General features: G+C 42.2%; 1 protein-coding gene across 1 annotated transcript; it reads right to left on the reverse strand.

Annotated features, from left to right (window-relative positions):
* Positions 1–5,591: 5,591 nt before the first annotated feature.
* plag1 (pleiomorphic adenoma gene 1) lies at positions 5,592–20,784 on the reverse strand. The gene is made up of 3 exons (XM_072378874.1): positions 20,639–20,784; positions 7,056–7,412; positions 5,592–6,854 (listed from the first exon to the last, which is right to left on the reverse strand). The coding sequence occupies exons 2-3, from the start codon at positions 7,301–7,303 to the stop codon at positions 5,669–5,671; spliced, it is 1,434 nt and encodes a 477-aa protein (XP_072234975.1). The 5' UTR covers positions 7,304–7,412; positions 20,639–20,784; the 3' UTR covers positions 5,592–5,668.
* Positions 20,785–20,881: the final 97 nt, after the last annotated feature.

Raw genomic sequence — 20,881 nt, forward strand, 5'->3', positions numbered from 1 at the left:
AAATGTAATATATCTTGAAATTTAACATATTTTGAAAAGTTTGGAATCATTTCTAGAATTTACAAGTTTATAAGTGAAAGATGATGACAGTTTATATTACTTAAAAGATGAACCTTTAAGAGACAATATATATAACAATGGGGGAAAAAAAAGACAACCAAACAAACGAACAATATGTAAGATGTGAATAACTTCTAATACAGCTGTCATGTGGGCCACGTTTCAGTGTCCCTTAAGCATTTTCCCCACACTGGTTACAAACGAGAACAAATATTTGATATGTTAAAGTACTGCTTGGAATATGTTGCACCACTTGTGTTTATCTTGTATGATTTGAATATATGCGAGTCCCTTCTCACAACTGAGCAGTGTTGGTGTGATGTCATTCAAAATAGAAAAGTTTTTAAAAACTAATGTGTCTGTATGCAATGAGAAAACTGCACTGAACATCCATCTGAGTCTAAGCACAGCAAATGCAGACACTATTAACTATTCTCTTCACTGCTCATTGACCAACATCAGTGTGGTTGAAATTAAATTGGTTATGTCAGTTTGGGGCCAGGATACATTGGGTTTGTTGTATGTATGTTTTGTAGCTTGTACATTTTGGAAAATAACCTGTACATATTTTTTGTAAAACTTATCACCATATATGAATGTGTGAAAATAAGTACAAATCAAATCCTAAGACACACGAGGAAGAAAGTATGCACTCTGTCAGTTCTAAGGATCTACGCATCAGAAGACATAAAAATAATCATTTGGTCCTATTCAGGACTTAGAATGAACTAAATTCAACCTCAGATGAACAGCAACAAATGAGGAAATTGCTAAAGAACCAGATCAATAAGTAGCCCAAGGCCTCAGCATGTTAAATTTTCAAAATTCATGACAATTAGAAATAGACAAAACTAATACAGCTAAAGTTCTCAGAGAAAGCCTCAACTCTCTAAACATAAAGTAACATTTGGCAACCCCTTCATCCTCCCAAAAAAAGAAAAAATAAAATTGATAAAATTAAATGAAATCCCAGTTTAATTTCAACACAAACCAATTGTCAAACAAAGTGATGAAGAAGTGATGATTTGTGCTTGTTTTGCAGCCACATGATCTGGGTACCTTGCCCTCGGTGAGTGGACTATGAACTCCTCTACATACCAAAGTATTCCAGATTCAATTATGAGTCCATCTGTCGGAGAGCTAAAGCTTGGCCCAAATTGGGTCATGCAACTTTACAAAGATCTGAAAGATATCTGGAAATCCAAACAGAATGACCATAAAAGAAAAAACTGAAGGAGTTGTAATGACCTTGTCAAAGTCCAGATCTAGTTTTAAGACTTTCTATTGTATCCTCATACATAAAACCTTAGAATTGAGCAGTAGTGTACTTTCTTTTGTATATGTTTGCATGCACAAATAAAATCTGAAACAACAGATCAAATTTCTGAATACAAATCAAATCTGCGAGTTTGAAAATTCAAGTATTTAACATGATGAGCTGAAAACAAGTAAGCAAAACAATGCTACATTTCAACACAATAAGTTTGTTGCAGACACAGAGGCCAGACTTATTTGAAAAATTCAGATGGAACTTGGAACCAGAGCTTGCAATTTCCATTTCCTCTCAAATATATATCCCCAGTTTATAAAAGGGTGTAAGAAAAAAAAAAAAAAATTATGTTCACAGCTATAATTAGAAAATATGTTAGATGTTGAAATTGAGACAGTTTAATATTTCATTAGCTCATCTTGAATTTAAGTACAGCAGTCTCAGTTGTCTCAAAAGTTGGGATTTGGCTTAAGTCTGATAAAGGTACAGGTGGAGTTTCAACAGAGGTATAGATGGGAGGAGGTACAACTACCACAAAAAAAACATACCTATATATTGTGTAGCGATTTCAGACTAATGTTTCTTAATGTAAAATAGCAAAGAATATTCCATCATCTATAGTTTATTCCAAGAATCTGCGCTCAAGGATGAAAATTATTATCTAATGTCCATGGTCTTCAGACCCCCAAGTGGCACTACATTAAAAACAGGTATGGATCTGTCATGGAAATCACAGCATATGCTCATAAACACTTCAAGAAATCACTGTCTATGGACACAGTTTGTATTGCCATCCACAAATGCAGGTTAAAGCATATGTCAACATGTCTTCTCTGGGCCCAAGCATTCCCTAAAATAGATGGAGGAAAAGTGGAAAACTGCTTTGTGGCCGGATCAATTGAGATTATTTCAGAATTAAAAAGAAGACGGACCACGAGACTTGTTCTGCTCAGTTCAAAAGCTGGTATCTCTGATGGAAGCCTATGGTACAGACAACAAGCAGATATGAAAATAAAACCATCAATACTGAGAGGTATATACAGGTGGATGGCAGCAATATAAGCTGCCATCCACATGACAAAGGCCTTGCATATTTCAGCAAGACATTGCTAAGCCAAATAATGCATTTAATACAAGTAGAAGTAGAACTCCAGGTACTGGGCTGGCATGCCTGCTTTCCCAACCTTTCAACAGCTGAAAACAATGGGCACATCATGAAAAATAAAATGCTTGTACAAGAAATTACCATTTAGTAGCTAAAATCACATATCTGGCAAAAGTGGGACAAAATTCCCCTTAAATTCAAGATGAGCTAATATTTTTTTTGTAATATTGTTTTAACTTTTGTAATGTTTTATATATTCTATTGTGAATGAAACATTGCTTTATGACAGTATGATTAATTTACATTTTAAATTTGAGGTTGTAATTATTGAATTTAAATAACAATGTCATTTGAAGTTGTATGTAAACAGAGTGCCATGCTTTCCAACAGTCAGAGCAAATGTTTTTTTTCTTCCTGTTGTAGACATGAGATGTATTATGGGAATCTGAGGCTGTGGACAATTTTTTTTAACATCAAATTGCTGAAACAATTGTCAACAGCGAACACACTGGAGCTAGAAATGTATATCTGCAGTATTGTTGAAGGTTCTGTGCATACCTGTGTAAAATAAGTTTTCCATCTAAGTCACACATCACAAGTCTAAGCACTATAGTTGCAAAATGTGTAAGAGAAAATATACAGTCTCACTGCAAAACTGGAATGACTACCTGGTTGTGGCATAGTCACAATTAAATATTTCCTATTAACATTTTTTTCGTTTGGCTATATAAAAAAAATAGCAGCAATATTAGGCAGTTTCAAGACACTATGTTCTCATAGTTGTTGTCTCACACCGGGGGGTTTGAAATGCACTCTACACAATTTTCATAGTCGAATTAGAATTTTTAGATGTTTTTGTTTTCAGTTTTCTTTTCTCCTCCTCTCATCCTTTTCTTGTGCTTTTTACAATATATATAATATAATAGTACTGGGTACCACATCTAAACACCTTAAACATAATGCCTTGCAGATCTAAAATGAGTTTTCGGCACCTTTCATTGTTTCATTCTTTCACCGATTCCTCAGCTACAAATTAAGTTACAGTCCATCTCACCTACACTTAAAGGGATATTGCATTAGTATCTTCCATCATTCTTGGAGGAGGTGTGTGAGGGGATGGACGTTAAAACCTAAGGGGGTTTGATATTAATATATCTCACTTAATATTAATACTAATATTAAGTACTAATATTAAGTGAGAAGTAGAGCAGCAATCCTGTTCAAAAGCCTCAGCAATGACAAAATAAGTCTGCAGATCTGAAGCTTCATAAACAGTGAATGGTTGTGTTTTTCGTTTCATTGTTTAATTAGTCAATTTTCTATATAACACATAATCCCCAGTAAATAGGTATGCTTGGCAGTTGGAGTTACTTACAGTCATCAAGAGAGTGCATTATTTTTCTTTTGCACCATCTTATAAGTGATGCTTCTGCAGGCAGCAACCATACTTGTGTGTTTAGTTAACTAGGAGTAGGGGTAGGGTAGGAGTAGGGGATAACTATAAAACCTCAATGAAATAAAATAAATATTTAAATTTACATGAGAAAAAAAAGGTAAAAGTTATTTTGCTGAAAAATTAAGGTAATGAAATGTAAAATCAAATTAAATGTAAAATTGCTTATACTGTTCCCTCAGAACAGTACTTCTCGTTAAGTAACTTGTCTATGATGATTGAGACTTAAAGGATCAATCAAAAGAACCAACCAAATGTTTTTACTTGCTTTAGCGCATTTGCCATTGATCACATGAACAGACTTTTTGCTTAAAATTGTTGAGGTTTCGGATGTTCTGCCAATTTCCAGGAGGCTGTTAAATTGCTATAATTTCACTCTATGTATGAAAAATAACCTCACAGAGAACGGAATTTTTGCTGTGTTTAGTAAATAATCCCCAAATAATCTTCCATGTTTTGAAAGATATGATTATAATGAAGGCTTTAGGTGGCCACAAATATTGCAGTGGTGTATGAGTAAAAAAAAAATGAGTGTGAATCATTAATAGAGCTTATTCTCTGTAACATATAAATGGAATATCCAATAGGCAACTAATGAACCGTAGTCAGAATGTTGTCAAATTTAGAGAAAAAGTAAATAGTTGGAATATTACTCTGCCAGTATTGTGTAATCCAAGTCACTAAATCAAAGTTTGCTTTTGCCTTCGACAATGTGTTTGTTCCCGTCTTATACACTTGTGAGTGCAGGCAGTACAGTGAAGTTCCTGATAAAGAGTACAGACAGATCATGGTGATGATTACCTGACTCTAAATTATCTGCATGCCATTATGAAGTTTAATAGCTTCCTGGATTGTTGCCAAAAAATAATTACCTCATTAAGTGACATGATTTACAAAAATGTTTATAATGATTAGATGTTAATTGAGAAAAACATTTGAAAACTATAGATTGGCAATTTAAATGCCTTTCAGAGAGTTGGGTGTTGGGCAGCATCATAAAGTGTTTCACAAAAAACAATGCACATCTTGAAACAGACAATAGAGGCATGTCTCTTCTAAACAATCTGGGTTTAAAAAAGGAAAATGTCACAGCAAACCTATTTCAACTATCATTCATTTAAGTGAAAATTCTAAAATGTTTAAAACAGACACAGCTCTCACAAGGACAATTTAGCTATATCTACAATTCTGCTGACCAGAATTTCTTCTCCTGTTGGGTTTGATTTTGGTTTGAACATTAAATCTGTAGTACATAGAGTGTTGCTGCAGTGAAATCTGTTTAAATGGGTTTCAGCACATAACTGGATACTACTTATTTTGTTGTGATAGACAATTACTTCAAATACAAACAGGCCACAATATTTATCTTTAAGTATTCAGCGCAGTTCAGAACAGGCAAACAGAAAATTATTTGGGGTGAAAATGTACACAATACCCAGCAGCAGAAGATCAGTTATAAGAATAGTGGTGAGGATTTGCTAATTTTCCAATAAAAAACAAAAACAAAAACACATCCCAATAGTAGCTATTAGAAATATTATTAGGTTAGGCCTTGTGTGAAGGTGTGAGTACGTGTGTGAGTGGGCTGTTTTAAGAACTGATCATTATGTGTCTCCTACTGTGTTATTATTTTTTGTTTACGTTATACTAAATGATATGACTTGCAAATCCTAAAACACCAATGTTTATTTGCTGTTGTGGTTTTGAGGCTCAGCATGTGTCAGTGTGTCTGTGTCAGTGTCTTTGAATGCAGGTGTGGCCTAGAGCTGTACGTACGGATTCATTGAAAAGCTTGGTGGAAGCGGGGCAGTGTGGTGGGTGTGCTCAGGTTGGATATGAACGAAGAGGGGAGTCCTTGAAGCGGATTCTCTGGAGCCTCTGGACCTGCGGTGGCCTGAGGGGGCAGCTGGACAAGAGGTGTGGGCTCTTCATTGGGTGGAAAGGTGACACCTTGCCCCCCACTGCCTCCTACCTGGTTGTATGGAGGCCCGTTGAGCGGCAGGAAGTTGAAAAGTTGAGAGAAGTCCATTAGAGAGGAAGATGAGGCCAGAGAATCGCCTGTGGTGGCTGCCACCGATGTGGACATTTTGGAGACAGACACCTCCTCGCTCGCTTCCTCTAGCATACCCACTTGAGGGACCAACTCTAGTTTGGATGAGGAGAGTTGAGGTTCTTGGGCTGCAGAGGATGAGGATGGCATGCTGCTCTGCAGCTCCATTAGGTAAGTCTCCAGTTCTCCCTTTAGATTCTGTTCCCTCTCATTCGAGGGGATAGTGTATGAGGTAAAGTTGGGGCCCAGTGGGTGCTTTAGAGAAAAGGGATGAGTAGGGGTGGAAAAGGGCTGTGTATCCAGGACAGGGCCCGTATACATGTTAAGCTCGTGTGACCTCGGAGTCAACATTCCCGGGAGCTCGCCCTTGATGCTCCCAGACACCAAATCATAGACAACAGGCTCCAGCGAATCAGCTGGCTCAGTTTTTACCCTCAGAAGCTCTCTAGCATGGCTCTTTTTTACGTGACGTGTCAGGTGGTCTTTCCTACCAAAGCGCTGAGCACAGTACTGACAAAGGAAATCCTTGCGTCCAGTGTGCACCACCATGTGGCGTCGTACATCTTTACGGGTGTAAAAGCGTCGCTCACAATGCTCACAGCGATGCTTTTTTTCTTTGGTCCCGCCAGAGGACTTGCCAGCATGTGTTTTGAGGTGTTCCAGGAGAACCCCGGTGCTGGCGAACAACTGCAGGCACACTTGGCAGGTGAGGTCTCCATTGTTGGCGGCGTGGAGGGCAAGGTGGCGTTTGAAACCCAACTTGGTGTTATAACTCTTGCCACACTCCTGACAGGTGAAAGCCTCCTTGTGTGGGTCATGAGTGTGTAGGTGATTTTTTAAGTGATCCTTGCGATGGAACATTTTCTCACAGTATGAACACTTGTGGTTTTTTTCTGACGAGTGAGTTGCCATATGCCTTGGAACACAGACACATTCTATGAGCACTCAGAATGGTTGCAATCACATTTAAAATAGGCATGCTTTACATATTATCACAAGATTTGAAAACTACTATTCATCAACACATTACTCTGACTACTATATAGCACTATGTTCCAAAAAGTGTAAGTAAAAAGCAACATGCTGCAGCCTGCTATATACTGCTGCTTGTCTGTACCGTAGCAGCTTGTATTTGGAGACGAAAGCCTTGGTGCAGTCAGGGTGGGAGCAGCGATAGGGTCTTTCTCCTGTGTGAGAGTAGGAGTGCACCTTTAACTTCTCCAGACTGTTGAACGCTTTCTGACACTCCTGGCAAGGAAAATTCTTCTTGGGTTTTCCTTCTGCTCTCCTGCGCCTCCCCAAGGGTGGTGCAAGCTTGGCTTTCTCCAGGATGTGGTCACGGTGGCCCTGAGTTCCCGTGGCCATGACACCCTAAAGATGACCTGCTACATGGATAGGGGCAGAGTGCTTGATTACTACTGATGCAACTAATCTATCCATTTTTTTGTGCTCAGCACTGCCTGGATTTGGGGGCCTAAAAGAAAGAGAGAGAGAGTAAGAGAGAACGAGAAAGAAAGCCCATCAGAATGGTTCAGTTTTAGGTTTTTCACTGAAGTAATGGCAGTAGTAATGGCAAAGAATAAATGACACTATGTCAAAATTAATTGACAAGTACCACATCAAGGTCTGTATCACAAAACGAATTCCACTTAATATGGCTCCCTGTGATATACCCGTCTTTATCAAGCTGTGTAGAGATGATATTTCTCCGCACAGTCTGCTTTTACATGACCTCTAATGAGTTGTGCTCTCCTCTCAAATTCAGTTTAGCACATTTCAGTGTAGCACTGTACTGTGGTATTCAGTGAGGTTAAATAGTTATTGTGTTTTAGTGGGAGTAGTCGATATTTGGTTTCTGAGATATAGAAAAAAATATGAACGAGCAGACTTTTTCGTTGCACCACAATAAAGAAGAGCCATAAATTGTTGCCAGATCTGCCTGGATAACTAAAATATTTTAGCCAGTATATACTACCAAGGATTTTGACATCAAAACTTGGCACATAATTAGGATCAACCATAAACCTCTCAATGAACAAGCTGGCTTGTTAGCATTTCATTGTTTGCATGACAATGATATGAGAGCAGCCTTACAAACAAACCCAAACAAGTTACCCTTGATGGAGATGTGAAATTTGAGACAGCGAATTGTATATTTAAGAGTTTATTATTTGGGGAAGATTTAAATGCTTAAGTAATATATTTTTCCTTCTTTTAAGGGTCAGCAAATCCAGGGATTTAATTTATGGGAAGATGTTGCAAGAAAAAAAAATCTGTTCATGGACAACAATAAGAAACATTAAATAATTTCAGTGGCATGACGGGGTGGCGAATATCTCAACTAACACAGTTCAGGAGCTAAGGTCTGGATAGTGTAGTGGTAAGATTGCCACCTTTCATGTGGGTGACAAGGGTTCAAATCCTCTGCATAAAAGGTACTACCTCCAATAGGTGTCCTCAGGCAAGACCTCCTTACCCTGACTGCCTACCAATGTAAGTTACTTTGGATTAAAGTGTCTGCTAAATACATAAACATAGGGTACGCCTCAAACAGGTAGCCAGTCTGTCACATGGCACATGATGTACAATCATGTACATTGTGAGCTATTTTAAATTTTTGCAGCAGCAGTTCATGGGAATTTACTGTTGTAATGATGTTTCTGGATCAAACATTTAATTGGACTGGATTGTTTGCACCTTTGCAGTTGTAACTACTGTTTTTGTTGAGGTAATATTGATAGATTACTAAGATGCCTCATTTGTGAGTTTTTTTATGAGGTTGTTTTTTCTGGTTGACAGTTATTGGTGATAAATGTACATATTACAGTTCCTTTAAAATGGTTAACATAAATCAATTCACAAAAATCTTGGCTCTCCAAGTGCAAGTAGTAAATGAGTCTCATATATTCCGTGAGTCGACAGATTCACTGCTATCATTGATGTTTCCTCATCATGTTCATGAAGTCAGACACAGGAACACCACAGAGAACCCAGTTAGTTTTCAAAGTAAAAACATGCATCAGGCTGGAGATCAACCTCCTCCTGCATGAGGATGGATCATCAGCCAACTTCCGATAGGTTGAAAGACACAGGGTCAGAAAGGACTCAACAGATTGTTTATAACGGACAAAACCAGAGAGGACAAGGAGTGGAAAGTAATTGCCAGAGCTTTGTGGTCAAGGGAATAAGATCCACCAACTGCCCACTGGAGATTATTCCATCCCATATACTTAAACAGGTTTTTAGCACAGTGGGTCCAAGTCTCCTCATATTTATCAATAGTTGCCTCAGCTCAGGGTCTGTTCCAAAAGTATGCAAGCATGCTGTGGTCAGACCTTGCCTAAAAAAAACCAACTTCGATCCTGCTATTCTATCAAATTTCAGACCTGTGTCCAATTTATCATTTTTGTCGAAAGTTTTAGAAAAAGTAGTTTTCCTCCAACTCCAATCGTTTGTGGAAGATAATAACATTCTTGAGAAGCTTCAATCTGGTTTCAGAACTCACCACAGTACTGAATCAGCACTACTCAAAGTGCATAATGACATTCTCACTTCCCTCGATGCCAAAAAACCTGTGTTGCTTGTGTTGTTGGACCTGACCGCGGCACTTGATACTGTGGACCATTCCATCCTCCTGGCACGTCTGGCCCAACATGTAGGACTGCAAGGCTCGGTGCTGCAGTGGTTTAGGTCTTACCTCACAGGAAGAACTTTCTCTGTGATGATTGGCGACTGTAATGGGTGGTGTATGGACCCAATTGCAGTACAAAGGAGTCAGAAGACAGTGGTAAAAGGTTCAAGGCTTTACTGAAACTCTGGCAGACAGACAAACAGTTTAGAAACCGGCAAACAGGAATCAGGAGAGGAGAGGCAAAGTTCTTGGTCAGGGACAGGCGAGGTCGGTACCGGTAAAGCTGGCAGGAGAACGCCGGAAAGACTTGCATGGCAAAGAACAATCTGGCAAAGGATAGAGCTGTGACTATATGCTGGGCTGATTGCATGTGATGAGAGGCAGCTGTGTGCACAGGTGAGTGGAGTTAACTGATGAGGTGTGTGTGACTGACAGGCTGAGTGGGGCAGAAGCAGGATCGATGGAAAATTACTGATGGTTGGATGACTAAACTGTGTGTGACTGTGTTCAAGGGACGGCCCCTGACGTCCCCAAAACAAGTCCAAGGAACCAGGGTGGGAGGAGGGGGAACAGGAAGGCGGGCTAAAACTCGGGAGAACCCGAGAACTCCCCATCCTCAGGTTGTGAGGAAGGCGAGTTCGCCGGTGGGTCCACTGCCTCCTCCTCCGACAGGGAGTCCTCCCACTGGTCCGGGGCAGTGGAAGGGCCAGCAGCAGGCGTCCTATGGCGAGGGCCCCTGCCGATGTTGCTGGGGGAGGGCTGGTCCGGATGTTGCTGGTGAAAGACTTGGATGAGACCCCAGTCCAAAATGTGTTGAGCAGGAACCCAGGATCTTTCCTCCGGACCGTAGCCCTCCCAGTCGACGAGGTACTGGCAGACCCTTCCACGTCGGCGAGAGCGAATGATGCGGCGCACTTCATATGTGAGTCCCCCTTCAATGAGACGAGGGGGGGGGTGGGGGTGGAGCATCAGGCACCAGCGGGCTCTCGTTGACCGGCTTGACCTTGGACACATGGAATGTCGGGTGCACCCGCATAGACCGAGGGAGCTTGAGCCGGACTGCCACAGGATTGATGACCTTCTCGATAGTGAAGGGCCCAACAAACTTGGGAGCCAGCTTGTTGGATTCCACACGCAGAGGAAGGTCACGGGTGGAGAGCCAAACCTTCTGGCCCACCTGGTATTGTGGAGTTTGAGAGCGATGACGGTTGGCTGCTGAGGAGTACCGGTCTGCCGCCTTCAGGAGGGAGGCCCTAGCATGGCTCCAGGTCCGACTACAGCGACGGATGAAGGCTTGAACTGAAGGGCAAGAGGCCTCCCCTTCCAGGGCTGGGAAGAGAGGAGGCTGGTAACCGTAGGCACACTAGAAAGGAGACAAACCGGTGGCGGAGCTGGTAAGGGTGTTGTGGGCATATTCCACCCACAACAGATGCTGGGACCAAGAGGATGGGTTCTGCGACACCATACACCGGAGGGCCGTCTCCATTTCTTGGTTCTTCCTCTCAGTCTGGCCATTAGATTGCGGGTGGTACCCGGATGACAAACTGGCCGTGGCTCCCAAGAGGCTGCAGAACTCCCGCCAGAACACTGATGAAAACTGGGGCCCTCTGTCCGAGACCATATCAACAGGAAACCCATGAAGGCGGAAGACGTGGTTGAGGAGCAGCTGGGCTGCCTCTTTAGCTGACGGGAGCTTAGGCAAGGACACAAAGTGTGCCATCTTAGAGAAGCGGTCCACAATGGTAAGAATAGCCATCTTCTCATTCGATGGTGGCAGGCCTGTCACGAAGTCCACTGAAATGTGGGACCAGGGGCGATGTGGCACTGGGAGAGGCTGCAGGAGGCCGGATGGTGCTTGACGCGATGTTTTATTCCGATTGCAGAGCTGACAGGCTTTGACATACTCCCGGGTGTCCTCCTGTAACGTGGCCCACCAGAAACGTTGTAGAAGGACCTCCCGGGTTCTCTGGATCCCAGGATGGCAGGTCAACTTAGAACCATGGGCCCACTGGAGTACATCCGACCTCAGAGCTGCAGGCACGAATAAACATCCAGTCGGGCAGGCACTAGGACCAGGCTGACCCTCTGTGGCAGCTCTTACTTTCTCCTCAATTTCCCAAGTCAGGGATGCCACAACACACGGGGACGGAAGGATGGTGTCAGGAGCACTGGTGCCATCATCCTCCCTCTGGAACTGACGTGACAGAGCGTCAGGTTTGACGTTGCGGGAGCCGGGTCTGTAGGAGAGGGTGAAATTGAACCTAGTGAAGAAGAGGGCCCATCGTGCCTGTCGAGAATTGAGTCTCTTTGTGGTTCGAATGTACTCCAGGTTCTTGTGGTCCGTCCACACCAGGAAGGGCTGCTTGGTTCCCTCCAGCCAGTGCCGCCACTCCTCCAGGGCCAGTTTAACAGCAAGGAGTTCCCGGTTACCAATGTCATAATTTCTCTCGGCTGGGGAAAGACGCCGAGAGAAAAAGGCACATGGGTGGATCTTCTGGTCACTGGCTGCTCGCTGGGACAGCACAGCCCCTACACCCATGTCAGATGCATCCACCTCTACGATGAACTGCCGTTCGGCATCAGGAACTTGGAGGATGGGTGCAGAACTGAAGCGGTCCCTCAGGGTCTGAAAGGCTGTATCTGCAGAATGGGACCATCGGAAGGAAGTCTTGGAGGATGTCAGGGCTGTGAGAGGGGCAGCGATGGAGCTATAGTTCCGGATGAAGCGCCTGTAAAAATTGGCAAAGCCCAGGAACTGCTGCAGCTTCTTACGGGTTTCAGGGACTGGCCAGCACCTAACTGCGTCCACTTTGGCAGGATCCATCTCCAGGTGACCTTGAGTCACAATGTAGCCCAGGAATGACACAGTCTGTGAGTGAAACTCACACTTTTCGGCCTTCACGAAAAGGGAGTTCTCCAGCAAGCGTTGGAGGACCGTCTGGACATGGTGGATATGTTCTTTGCGGGACTTAGAAAAAATGAGGATGTCGTCCAAATGGACGAAAACATATTTGTCGATCATGTCTCTGAGGAGGTCGTTGACCAAGGCCTGGAAAACTGCCGGGGCATTGGTGAGGCCAAATGGCATCACCAAATATTCATAATGTCCGGTGGGCGTGTTAAAAGCAGTCTTCCATTCATCCCCCTCTCGGATGCGGACAAGGTGGTAGGTAATGGAGGTCGAGCTTGGTGAAGATCATGGCTCCTTGAAGTAACTCAAAGGCTGAGGAGATGAGGGGAAGAGGGTACCGGTTCTTTATGGTGATGTCATTAAGTCCCCTGTAATCAATGCAGGGGCGCAGGGTCTTGTCCTTCTTCTCGACAAAGAAAAATCCTGCCCCAGCAGGAGACGACGAGGGTCGGATAATACCGGCAGCCAGGGAGTCATTGATGTAAGACTCCATGAACTCCTGTTCAGGACCAGACAGGGAGTACAGACGCCCCTTGGGAGGTGAAGTGCCAGGCATCAGGTCAATGGAACAGTCATAAGGCCGATGAGGGGGCAATGAAGTCGCCTTAGTTTTACTGAACACCTCCCGGAAGTCATGGTACTCGGCAGGAACTCTGGACAAGTCAGGGCAGGAACTGGAGTGCGTTGTCTGCTGGGGTACAGAGGCCTCTTTAAGGCAGACCTGGTGGCAGGAGTTCTTCCAACCGAGGATGCCCCCTGTGGCCCAGTCGATGTGGGGGCTGTGTCAACGTAGCCAAGGGTAGCCTAAGATCAGTGGAATGTTGGAAGATGACAGGAGGTGAAACTGGATGGTCTCATGGTGGTTACCGGAAAGTAGCATGTGGACAGGAGAAGTCTGGTGAGTGACAGTCTCCAGAAGATGGCCATCAAGGGCTTTGGCAGGAATTGGGGTGTCAAGTGGAATCTTCTTAAGTCCGAGTTGTATAGCTAAGCTCTCAGCCATAATGTTGGCATCTGCACCAGAGTATATAAAAGTGGGCAGGGTGTGTGCACCACCAGGAAGGAGGAGCTTGACTTGGAAGAGCGGGCGCAAGCTTGAGGAGGAAGACTTTGCTGCCGTGTGACTCACCAGGACTTCCTCACAGTACATACACAGATTCCCCTTACGGCGGCGCTCTCGCTCTTCAGGTGTAAGCTTGGTGCGGCCCACCTGCATGGGCTCAGACTCTACGCCAATATCCATAGCGGGTAAAGAGGAACCAGAAGCAGATGAGTAACCTGGCCAGCGGGCTGGGTCGAGATGACCAGGAGTGTTCTGTCTCCTCTCCCTTCTCCGGGCCTGTATGCGGAGGTTCAGCCGAACAGTAAGTTCAATGAGACTGTCCAGTGTGGAAGGTAGAGGATAGGAAACCAGTTCATCTTTGATGTAGTCTGCCAAACCATGCAGAAAAGCATCGCACAGAGCCGCAGTGTTCCAGTCGCTTCGACGGGCCCTGGTCCGGAAGTCGATGGAGAAGTCAGCCACTGACTGGTTCCCTTGGCGCAGGGAGAGATGATCACGGGCGGCATCAGATCCGGAAGTGCCCAACCCGAACACCTTGCGTAGTTCCTCAGAGAAGGCCTGGAATGATGCACAAGCGGAAGTCCGCCTCTCCCACTCTGCTGTTCCCCAGAGGAGGGCTCTGCCGGTCAGGTTGCTAATTACGTATGCCACCCTGGCATCCTCGGTGGCGAACGTGTATGGCTGCAGGCCGAAGAGTAAGGAGCAGGAGGTTAGGAATGAACCGCAGAGTTCAGGGTTTCCATCATATCGCTCAGGGGTTCCCACTCTGGGCTCGGAGATCATTCTGGGCTGTGGCAGAGCTGGAGCAGGAGTCTCCAGTGTGGGGACTGGAACTGCAGGAGGGCGAGTGGACATCAGCTGTTGCAACTGGGCAGAGAGGGCTGCAAAGGCATTGGTGTTGGCCTCTGTAGCTCGTCTGGCGTATGCATCAGCCTCCTCCATTCTCTGCTGCTGTTGCATGAGCGCGTGCTCAATTCTCTCAAACCGATCCTGTGGTGAGGTTGGTCCTGCTGGGTCCATGTCTGGCCAGATTGTACTGTAACGGGTGGTGTATGGACCCAATTGCAGTACAAAGGAGTCAGAAGACAGTGGTAAAAGGTTCAAGGCTTTACTGAAACTCTGGCAGACAGACAAACGGTTTAGAAACCGGCAAACAGGAATCAGGAGAGGAGAGGCAAAGTTCTTGGTCAGGGACAGGCGAGGTCGGTACCGGTAAAGCTGGCAGGAGAACGATGGAAAGACTTGCATGGCAAAGAACAATCTGGCAAAGGATAGAGCTGAGTGGAGAGAGTGGAGCTGGTGACTATATGCTGGGCTGATTGCATGTGATGAGAGGCAGCTGTGTGCACAGGTGAGTGGACTTAACTGATGAGGTGTGTGTGACTGACAGGCTGAGTGGGGCAGAAGCAGGATCGATGGAAAATTACTGATGGTTGGATGACTAAACTGTGACAGCGACCTCTCCTCCTCATCAGCTACTCTGTTTTCTGGCGTTCCACAGGGGTCCATTTTGGGCCCTGTTTTGTTCTCATTATATCTCCTGCCATTAGGTTCAATAATTCTAAAGCACAACGTCTCCTTTCATCTGTATGCAGAAGATCTACAACTCTATCTGCCCATCGTGTCAAACTCTCCAGATGCTATAGAGTGTATTTTGTTTGGCTCATCAAACCTGCCTAGTACTACACCTGGTCTTGGTCCACTGGCACCTACTGTAACAATGTTGTTAAAAATATGGGAGTGAAATTTGAATCCAGTCTTAAATTTGTCCCACAAATTAATACAGTAGTGAAGGCAAGCTTCTTTCAGCTTCGCCTCCTTGCAAAAGTTAAGCCGTTTCTGGACCGCTGTGACCTGGAAGCAGCTATCTATGCCTTTATTAGCTCAAGGTTAGATTACTGCAATACACTGTACATTGGTCTTAGCCAAACATCTCTCCACCACCTACAACTGGTACAAAATGCTGCTGCCAGGCTCCTAAGTAACACCTGTAAACATGACCACATCACACCTGTACTTTACTCCCTCCACTGGCTACCTGTAAAATTTAGGATCCAGTTTAAAACTTTGTTTTCAAAGCAGTTAATGGCCTTGCACCCCCCCCCCCCCCCCCTACATAAGTGAAACCCTGAGGCTTCACCAATCTGGCAAAGCTCTCCGCTCTGCTGGTCAACATCTACTGGAGGTTCCCCGGTCCAGGTGTAAGCAGCGGGGTGACCGATCTTTTGCAGTGGCAGGGCCAAAATTTTGGAATACTCTGCCCTCTGATTTATGTACCACCACTGACCTACCTCGGTTCAAAGCCAAATTAAAAACATACTTATTTAAACTGGCTTTTCACTGAAGCTGTGGCTCACCTTTTTGTTGTTGTCTTATGTTGTATGTAATCTATTTTAAATCAATGTCTGGAAGCACTTTGGTCAATCTCTGGTTGTTGTAAGGTGCTATATAAATAAATGTTGATTGACTGATTGATATTGTCGAATTGTTATATTGTTCACATTACATTACGTGCTTCTCTAATGGCGGAGAGTTTTTCAGTCCAAGTTAGTTCACAATACACAAGTGATCATAGTTTTTCTTTTGGGGGATGAGGTTGGCTGGTTTCATCAAACTTCACCTCTGGTTTGTCTGAGTTATTGTTATTAGGCCGTTGCAGCTGTCACGCAGACAAAGTCTCTCTCTTTCTCTCTTAATCACTGTAACTCAATGGTATAAGTAGCTCCTGTGATTCAGTCGGTTTTGCTCATGTGGTTGTTGAGAACTGTCAGTTTCTCTCCAAGGCCTCTTCCTATCGAGTTTGTCCAACATGACTTCTTCACAATCCCCTATCTCATGTTTGTTATGCTCATTTTACGTGTTTTCTGCTATCTTGTCCCCTGACCCTGTCTCTTAGATTCTTCATAGATGTAGCTCACTCACCCACACCTCTTCTGTCTCTGCTCCAGAAAATCTATCAAGCTAGATAATTGGCCGGAGACATGCCTGTGAACCCCACAAAACGTGTCTTCACACATGCATAACAATGGATGACCGATGATCAAACTTTGATTTGCCTCTAGTCTGGGTCATTTGTCTGCAACCTCCAAAATTTGTCTGAAAAGTGAAAATGGCTCTTAAAATATCATAGTGTTAACTTGGTTTAAGATTGATGGGCTGGGGAATGTACAATGTAGGACAGTCAGGCAAATATTAGAAGGTCATGGCTCTGAATTATGAAATCCACTGGATTCATACTCTGGATTAATTCCTTTACTTCTGGATTATCTCCTTTATATGTGGATTAACTCTTTTACCTCAAGCAACATTTTGACAAGCTGAATTCTTGGTTAAGTAGACTTAAAAACTTGAAAAATGATAAAACTTAAAATTGAACCAAATTAAAAATAGCTGTAAATGTATATAAAAATATACTGTGTCAGGGTTGCCTAAACCTTGTGGTTCACATTACTGCACTGTTTGGTCAAGTCTGGGAAATTCTGTATGATGAGTTCATGTACTGATATAATAAAACAGTGCTTTAAATTAATATAGAAATGAATCGTACATTTAACTACTTAATGTCAGTACAAACACATGGAATATATGTAGTAATAAAACAGCAAAACTATTTTGTAATAATACTATTAAGAATATAAGTAATATGTCTATGATTCAAATTTTGGATGTAGAGTTTTATGATCAGAATTAAATTTGCTCCTAAATGTAAAACTGCACAGGTACGGTTCATTCACTTTAGTTGAGGCAATCTGATTATCTTGGACCTGATTTGTTTATTTATTTTGACACGCCTCTGTAAATCATCATGTACTTTTCATTAAATCTATAAACAGTGTCCTCCAGCTACAGCCACAGTCTCTCTATGCCTAGAAGAGATCTGCCTACCTCAATTACAAGTTATATAAGGGTTTATATCATGGACCATATCACATTGTGCTGCTGTTATTAAAGTCCTTAATCTACAGGACTTAAATCTATTGGTCAGCAATAGGTGAAGATTTGGATGTGCAATGACAAAAGTGTTATATTGTAGCTTCTCATGGAGTTTGTAGTTTATTGGAAAATAATTTAAAAAGTACTTAGTAGTGTTTTGTTCCTCCCTTATAACTGCGAATTAACACAAAAGCACTTGCCGTGTTGATGCAGAATGATGGCCAATGCCTGCTCAGGCTGTTAGGACTGACCAATGAAAACAGTCTGAGCTTTTCAGGAGACAGTGTAACCTCCTTTGTTTTTGTTTTTACAGGAAACACACGAAGTTGTGGTAGAAAAATGGCACTCTCGTAACAGTTTGACTGGAAACTAAGGCAAGGTGCCATATGCAAAATCTGCAATACTTACACCTACAACCATTTTCTGCTGATGGTTTCATTACTCAATCATGCATTTCAAAGAAATTTGCTTTGACAGCTGTAGCTTTTAAATTGAATTAGCAACAACAAGACAATGAAACAAATATCACCCAAAAAGAGGTTCCTGGTACTATTGATAAACAGAGGAACCCTCTGACCCCTCCAGTGTTCTGGCATATTTATATTCCTACCTAGTTTTAGCACAAACATGATAGAAAGTTGAGAAACAGATCCCATCTGCCACCATTTCTTCTCAGATCAAATGAATAAAAAGTATCATATAGAAACATATTATATTATCATCACAAGAATAGTTTGAACTCAATTCTGGAATACTAATCAAATTGGGGAAAAAAGTTTTTTCACAAAACATGCAACTCAGCAAAAAAACCAGCATGAAAATCAGGGTTGACATCAGAAAAGAATTTGCACAATCCTTTCTGCCTTGTTGTGACTGTGGGATGAGGCGTATATTACAGCAATCCCATTAGACATTTTCTTCAATGATCGACAAGAATCGATCATTTTATTATTGGGTTGAAACCTCGACGATTGACTCTACTCACAACAGCGATTGATATACTTAAAAAGAAAATGACTAAATGGCGATAAACAACAATGGCTAACTACATGGTGATAAGAAAGAACTATCACGGCATAAAATGATGTAATATAATATCAGCTAAAAATCAAATGCTCTTTAGCAAAGAAGCTAAAAAGTTTCCTTCTAAAATAAACTTACTGAAAATAATAATATATCATGTTGATATGACCTAGAAATCTGTTATAGTTGAATACAAATTGACCAAATATATTCTGCATAATTATTCACAGCTTGTTTTAACTTAAAGAATGAAGATACCTCATATATCAGTTGAGGCAGAAAGAAATCTATAAGTCTTTAATGTAAAAGTGTCAGAAATTATATAACAGAAAAAAAAGTGAGACATTTTAAGAAAAATGTCTTCAGCTTTGACACCAAATTTTATCAAAAAGTATGTAAGTTGTTATATAATTAATTGAAAATACAATAATTTAAGTCTAATCATGACAACAATTGCAGATTTTGAAACCAAAAAAAAGAAAAGAAATTTGTTACAAATTTGGTGCATTTGTACAGAAATAACAAAAACAGAAGGAGCAGCGGTGCAGACGGAATATAAACCGATTAACTTGCCATTGCAAATTGAATATTACAGTAACTGCCTTTAACATATCTTAGTTTACATATTTATTTAAACATTTATAAATACAAGTTTGTTACTTTAACAACATATTTTCCAAATGCCTTAAGAATGTACAAGTTTTATGAAAATAAAGAGCTAATCAGAATAGTTTAAAGGTCTGTTTAATGAGAATGAGCTGTGTCCTGAAAGTATCATTTGCCAGTCCTACTTCATGTCAACATAATTCTTTGCGGCATTAATGACCCATAATTTTACAAAGTCTAAGGTCTGAATGGTCACAATCTTAATAATCTTCGTCATGGAGGCAGAGGAAGAACAATTTCTGTCTTTCAATTATACAGAACATTAAGATTGTGCGGTATAGACAAACATGAGCAACCAGGCCAGTGTCTGCCCTCTGAAGCTCTTGAAAGCATACCAATAAACACATCCAGACTGACTTCTTGTTAGATGAGACGTTTAGTTCTGGTTTAAGACATAGGACAGGTGTAAACATAGACTTGAGCCAACAGTGACAACATGCTTCCTTTTAATAACCGTTTCGGTATCACATTTCTAGCTACCCCTGGCTACTGGGGTAAGCAACGACAAATCTGCACTGTGAACTTCTGACAGACGACCACACATTATGTTTGACGCTCGGAACACGGAGTACGTTGAGAACATGACAGTCTCCTGTAGACTACGCTGTAGACAGAGGACTTCAGCAGATCTAGTAAAAAGCCTACGAGTTAGTAACGTGCACAGTGCAACCTGCGACACCAGTCACACTCGACTCAAGTTAGCTTGTGATCATAACAAAAAACTACCTGCGACCAGCTGGGAAGCAGGCTTCAAAAGAAAGTATTTGGCATGCCCGAATACTGTCTGAAGTTCTCCCTCCATTTTGCAACTTTATTGACAAGCAATTTCTTCTTCTTTTTAGCAGCCTCATCGCGTGTCATAGCTGAACTATCATCCTTCTTCTACCGATTAAACAGTCTACCTGTGTCAAACTGTGATAGCCTATATAGCACATAGCCAAAAGAAAAAAAGAAATAACGTGACAAAATATTCACTGGAGCCGTTACATGGCTGCTTTTCGCGTTAAAAGTTTAAAAAAAGAGATGCTTCAATCAATGTGTTAACGGTGCTCACGATGAGCAACACGTATAGCAAGAAAAAATGTGAGAGAAGCCACCTAATAAAATTGTGTTCATTTCAGAAGAGCGCCTGGTTCTGGCAGAGATCATCGCACGGCCGTTTCATTATATTAAAAAAAATAAACTAAGTAAGGAGGCTATTTTCAACTTAACTCAACTTTCTGTCACTCTGCTGATTCCCTTGATCCTTAATGTTCGTGAACACGCACCGTGACACTAATATCAACAGTGACATAATTTATTATTATTTTTTTAATTACCAATGCCCTCCCTTGGCTTTCTCTGTGGTCCGAAACTGGGTACTGATTAACACAAACTTTTTTTCTCCAGCTCACCCTCTCTCATAATTTAAATAACCCCGATATTTCAAATCAAGAACTGAATAACTGTTACTTTTATTTACATCAAACTTACCCTGGACGCTTCAACATCCTTTCTGTTGAGTTTTTCTGGACTTTCAACTGTTTTCCGAATTTTTAATAATTTTTTTCTCATATTTTTTGCGAGACGCGGCGGGCCTGAAAATTGTTTGCTTTCTCCTCTTTCGAGCAGCCATTGTGTATGCGCTGCGATGCAACCGCACTAGGGGGTGACCACGCCCACTTTAAAACCGTTCCACCCACTTGTACTTTTGATTTGTGTAAAGTGCTGCCACTT

Source organism: Leuresthes tenuis, unplaced genomic scaffold, assembly GCF_036924035.1.
Source record: "Leuresthes tenuis unplaced genomic scaffold, fLeuTen1.0.hap1 SCAF_24, whole genome shotgun sequence".
NCBI classification, from domain to species: domain Eukaryota; kingdom Metazoa; phylum Chordata; class Actinopteri; order Atheriniformes; family Atherinopsidae; genus Leuresthes; species Leuresthes tenuis.

What these genes read in the sequence shown, in the direction of transcription:
- plag1 (XM_072378874.1), bottom strand. Translation starts at nt 7,303, where the DNA reads ATGGCCACGGGAACTCAGGGCCACCGTGACCACATCCTGGAGAAAGCC. An exon ending in TCCAAATACAAGCTGCTACG is followed by an intron (nt 6,855 to 7,055) that starts GTACAGACAAGC and finishes CTGTGTTCCAAG; the next exon opens with GCATATGGCAACTCACTCGT.